General features: G+C 40.8%; 1 protein-coding gene across 3 annotated transcripts in view; it reads left to right on the forward strand.

Annotated features, from left to right (window-relative positions):
• Positions 1-6,090, forward strand: part of LOC128704902 (uncharacterized) — a 75,809-nt gene that overhangs the window by 65,868 nt on the left and 3,851 nt on the right. For all 3 annotated transcript variants that reach the window (XM_053800121.2, XM_053800120.2, XM_053800122.2), the window contains 2 exons: positions 2,482-2,672; positions 4,565-4,742. In XM_053800121.2, coding sequence (XP_053656096.1) covers positions 2,482-2,672; positions 4,565-4,742 — 369 coding nt within the window. The remainder of the gene's footprint in view (positions 1-2,481; positions 2,673-4,564; positions 4,743-6,090) is intronic.

Below are 6,090 nucleotides of genomic sequence, written 5' to 3' on the forward strand. Positions count from 1 at the left end.
CTTCTATTTTCTTTCTAGTTCTTGTTCTTTTTTATTTCCTCTTATCTCCATGGGGAAGTGGAACAGAATTCTTCCTCCGTAAGCCATGCGTGTTGTAAGAGGTGACTAAAATGCCGGGAGAAAGGGGCTAGTAACCCCTTCTCCCGTATAAATTACTAAGAACTTATTCATCAACATTCACTTCCTACCTGCTTTTCCTAATGGGCAACACATTGTAGTCGACTGTGTACTTACCACATCCCCAACCCACAATGTAGGCTTGGCATTTTCCATACAGCAAAACTAGTGAGCTTTGCCCATTTCATCAAATCCCTAAATACAGTATAGACTCCGAAACACAACATTAACCTTAATGTTATTTTGTATTTGCTGCAGTTTCCAGTTTCATGGGACCCTCTAGGAATGTAATCTTTCCCCCTACCCTGCCCTTTGTGAATTTGTAACGACGATAACTTAGTGTTAACCATTTTATACCCATGTTACAAATCATCCTCATAATTTAAAAAAAAAAATTAAAGGTAGTATCTATGGTATATTGCCAGGTTAATCAAATTTTAACATTAGTGATACAAGCAGGGAAACAGAGGCTTATGCACTGGCCTGGAGTTTTAAGACTCGTTTGTTATGGGTTGTAACCCCACCCATACCAGTTTATTTGCAATCGTGTTATTACGATTTCACAAGTCAGTAGTAACGTGAAAATGCATGCATCAACTGTTCACATGGAAAACAGCCAATTTACTTTCATTTATACAGTTAAAAACATATAGTACAAACATCTCTAATGTTGAGTAAATGTGCAAGTTTTTTAAAAATGAAAACTAACCTACATAATCTGATGCTTAAAATAAAAAAGTAAGTTATTGCACAAACAGTTGCTTAGCCCGAGTGGCTGAGTGTGTGACTTTTTACCTGAATCAGGAGTCATTTGTCAAGGCCTGGATCAGGAGTCATTTATCCTGACAGAGGAAATAATATTGTAGCAAGTTTCTAAAATAGAAAACTTGCCTAAAATTAATAGCAGGTTAATAGTAGGTTGGTAGACAGCAACCACCCAGGGAGGTACTACCATCCAGCCAAGTGAGTGTAAAACAGAAACCTGTAATTGTTTTACTTGATGGTAGGATTGCTGGTGTCTTTTTTCTGTCTCATAAACATGCAAGATTTCAGGTACGTCTTGCTACTACTACTTACACATAGATAACACTACACATACATGTATACAAGCATATATATATATACACACCCCTCTGGGTTTTCTTTTATTTTCTTTCTAGTGCTTGTTCTTGTTTATTTCTTATCTCCATGGGGAAGTGGAACAAAATTCTTCCTCCGTAAGCCATGCGTGTTGTAAGAGGCGACTAAAATGCCGGGAGCAAGGGGCTAGTAACCCCTTCTCTTGTACAAATTACTAAATTTAAAAAGAAAAACTTTCGTTTTTCTTTTTGGGCCACCCTGCCTTGGTGGGATACGGCTGGTTTGTTGAAAAAAAAAAAAAAAAAAAAAAAAAAAAAGAGAAACTTTCGTTTTTCTTTTTGGGCCACCCTGCCTTGGTGGGACATGGCCGGTTTGTTGAAAAAAAAAAAAAATTCAAGAATGACCCCTACCCTGCCTTCCTTCCACCGTAGATTTATACACCCTCAAAGTGATCCTATTTTGCTCCTTCCCCTCTAAATGACCAAACCACCTCAACAACCCCTCCTCAGCCCTCTGAATTATACTTTTAATAACTCCACACCTAATTTACACACTACAAATTCTCTGCTACGACTCAACCCCTTCAACCACAATTAGATGAGTACACACTGCCCTTAGACATGACATCTCCACTGCCTCCAGCCTCCTCCTTGCTGCAGCATTTACAACCCATGTTTCACACCCACATAAGAGTGTTGGTACCACTACACTCTTGTACATTCCCTTCTTTGCCTCCATGGATAACGTTTTTGGTCTCCACAGATAGCTCAATGCACCACTCACCTTTTTTCCTTCGTTAATTCTATGGTTAACCTCATCCTTCATAAACCCATCCGCTGACAAGTCAACTCCCGAATATCTTAACACATTCACTTCCTCCATATTCCCTCCCTCCAATCTGATATCCAAATTTTCCTTATCTAACTCATTTGATACCCTCATCACCTTACTCTTATTTATGTTCACTTTCAACTTTCTTTACACACCCTCCCAAACTCGTCCAGTTACTTTTACAACTTCTTTTCAGAATCTTCCAAAAGCACAGTGTCATCAGCAAAAAAGTAACTGCATCAACTCCCATTTTGAATTTAATTCCACATAATTTACTTCCACCTCTCTCCCCACCACCCTAGCATTTACTTACTTTATAACCCAATCTATAAGTAAGTTAAACAGCCATGGTGACATTACACATCCCTGTCTAATGCCTACTTTTGTACTTGTCATATTTCCTGGCAGTTTTCTATTCCATTATTTATGCTGTATATGTACGGTTTCCATCAGGGAAGTATGGTAGAGGCAGTCATGGTGGGGAGCAGCAGGTCCAGCAGGAGGTGCAGCAGCAGGAGGTGCAGTCACTGGAGGGAGGGGCAGCTGTGGGCTCGGAACTCCTGCCTCAGGCACTCTCCCTGAGGAACCCGTCCTCCATGCACAAGCGACTCTACCCTCGCTGGTACCAGGCATATGTCTATAAGGTTGGCCTAATTGTTTAATATCTTTATTTTGCACACCCCTATACCTATCCTGTGGGGTGTGACAAAGGCCACTATAGGCCTGCGTGGACAAAATGTTGTCATTAAAAGTATTTCTTATAAAGCGTTTGCTCTTTCCATCTTGCAGGGATTTTATACCATTATCTCCACTGATGTCCTGTAGTGTTATTTTAAGAATTACAAAAGGACCCCACTTTACAGTGCTTCGTTTTACAGCATTTCTCTAATGCAGCAGTTTTCAATTACACCCATTCTTCATTTATTCAGACTTCCTTCGATAAACATTTTCACCACTCACTATAACCTAAGGATGAAAATATTTTAAAGTTAGTAATATGTGCATGTATTTTTTAGGCCTAGCTCTATTGCTCACTTAACATATGATAGTGCAAACATTTTATCTGACTTTAATATGCATTTGAAAGTGAAAAAGGGATTTTCACTTTACAGCAGTAGCCCAGAACCTAACAACTGACAACTAGCATGTTAAAATTATATATGTGATTAGTTACTTGATACAAATGAGTAAAAATCTGTATTCTAACCCTGTCATTTATGTTAGTTTAACTGCTATATTATGCACTGGTGGTCAAAATACAGCTAGGTCTCAGTGAGAAAAACAGATCCCCTGAAGTAATCGCATTATTCAAATTCGCACTGTTGAAATGTGCAATTTTTGCACATGATTTGAAGAGTTTGGAGACAAAAAAAAACAACTAGCAGTAATTAATTTGGCACTAAATCAAAATTTACACTACTCGAACTCGCACTAATTGAGATCTGGCTGTATTACCAAGGCACATAACGGGTCCTGGGACTGGGCCCTGAAATTCTGATAGCAAAGCAAGTTACATCACTGTTCAATGGGTTAACTTAAAATATTTCGACTTTACAATGGTGCTATAGCGATGCTGTACAGTATTGTACAATTATTGATGGGATAAACTTGTATTCATTTATTTACTTTCAATACTGAGTTAGTTACAGTAATTATTTGTTTATTTCCTTATTCAGTGACCACATCGGTAAATAAACTTGTTACTAAGTGAGGAGCATACTATAATGGTAGTGGGTTTGTGTCAACCATCTTTGATATTGTTTTACTGTTACCTTTGCACTCTTTATAACATTTCTGGTATATTTTTAAATGTTTATACAGTAGTGCACTGTATACTGTAATAAACAGAATAGAGGAAATCAGCTCTAATATACATTATTTAGGTATGCATACTGGTCAAATTTCCCATCGTAAGTCTGAGGCGTCGGTAAATGAGTATGTCACTAAGTGAGGAGAGGCCTTATTTCACAAATAACAAACACATATGAAAGAAACTTAATGGTGTGTGCTGTATGACCCTTGTACATTTAGTGCTTCATTTTTTAAAATAATAATTACTGATGACATTTCAGTCTGACTAGTGTGACTAGTTAATGGTTCAAACTGGACTGAAAAATTGTCAGAGTTTTTCTCCTGTGTGTGGGTTATTTGTGTATTGTTCCTGTCATGGTATTTTGTCTTCTGGTATAGAAGATAAGCCTCTTTTTCCCAAAAAAGTCGTGGAAAATCAGCATGCACCTTGTATGCTCAAGGTCAGGGTCAAGGGTAAGCTTGGGGTTACACTTTAGCATAAAGTAAGAGGGTAATTAATCCTTGAATATAATTAATGATTTACCGTTATGTTACTTGTGTTGTGCACCTTATATGCTGGAATTATTATTATAATCATAAGTAAGCGCTTAATTACATGCCAGAAAAGATATTCGTATTGGACTTACTACACATTTTCAATACATGGTGGGTTCGTCAGAACGTAACCCCACCATAATTCGAGGATCACCTATTAACATGCAACTAAACTGAATTGTTATTTCAGAACCCCAACTTCAAGCAGGTTCCAGGACCAGTGGGAGGTGGTAGTAAGAGATTCCAGCCCTTCCACCCCCTGGCCAGGTTCCGAGGACTGTCCCTTGGCACCTCCCAGTACTCCTCTGGGCACCCAGCACTGCTCGACCTGCCTATCTCTGACCACTCCGGGCACAGGCTTCCAACAGGCGAGTTTGATGGGAGAGAGGCACTGAGAGTAACAGGCAAGCAGTGCCTCCCAATTAGAGACAAGTTATGTATTGATAAATCACTACACAGAGAGAAACATAACTTGATAATGCTCTACACAGAGCAAAACATGATAGTTTTTTATATAAATTTTAGTGAATGCTAAAACACCCATCTTGCTTTTATGTCCCAATTTTTTCGACACGCTGCAAAGAGCTAACGTTGTAGAAGTGATACAACACCTGGGGAAATGGTTGGTAATTGCAAATGATCTGAGGAAATAGCATATAGCTCCTTTTTTATCAAGAGCCCTTTCTCAGCATCAAGGCACTATAATATGCATCCACAGTGCTGCATGACCCTTGTAGCTTTATCATTCAGTTTTGATTACAATAATAATTCAACATGCATAGCAATGGCACTGTAAGCTACTCTGAGAAAAAGTTGATGTGTACGAACTATTTCGTAAACAAACCATGGTACGGGTGGTGTTAGAACCCATGGCAAGTGAGTGATGAAACTCCAGGCCAGTGCCTAAGTCACTGGACCAGTGCCTAAGTCACTGGACCAGTGCCTAAGTCACTGGACCAGTGCCTAAGTCACTGGACCAGTGCCTAAGTCACTGGACCAGTGCCTAAGTCACTGGACCAGTGCCTAAGTCACTGGACCAGTGCCTAAGTCACTGGACCAGTGCCTAAGTCACTGGACCAGTGCCTAAGTCACTGGACCAGTGCCTAAGCCACTGGACCAGTGCCTAAGCCACTGGACCAGTGCCTAAGTCACTGGACCAGTGCCTAAGCCACTGGACCAGTGCCTAAGTCACTGGACCAGTGCCTAAGCCACTGGACCAGTGCCTAAGCCACTGGACCAGTGCCTAAGTCACTGGACCAGTGCCTAAGCCACTGGACCAGTGCCTAAGTCACTGGACCAGTGCCTAAGCCACTGGACCAGTGCCTAAGTCACTGGACCAGTGCCTAAGCCACTGGACCAGTGCCTAAGTCACTGGACCAGTGCCTAAGTCACTGGACCAGTGCCTAAGTCACTGGACCAGTGCCTAAGTCACTGGACCAGTGCCTAAGTCACTGGACCAGTGCCTAAGTCACTGGACCAGTGCCTAAGTCACTGGACCAGTGCCTAAGTCACTGGACCAGTGCCTAAGTCACTGGACCAGTGCCTAAGTCACTGGACCAGTGCCTAAGTCACTGGACCAGTGCCTAAGTCACTGGACCAGTAACTTGTGCACTGGCCTGGAGTTTTATGGCTTGCATGCCATGGGTTCTAACCCCACCCATACTATGGTTTGTTTGCAGTAGTGCTATTACAATTTCCTGAGTCTATTTCGTAACT

Source organism: Cherax quadricarinatus, chromosome 91, assembly GCF_038502225.1.
Source record: "Cherax quadricarinatus isolate ZL_2023a chromosome 91, ASM3850222v1, whole genome shotgun sequence".
Classification (NCBI taxonomy): Eukaryota; Metazoa; Arthropoda; class Malacostraca; order Decapoda; family Parastacidae; genus Cherax; species Cherax quadricarinatus.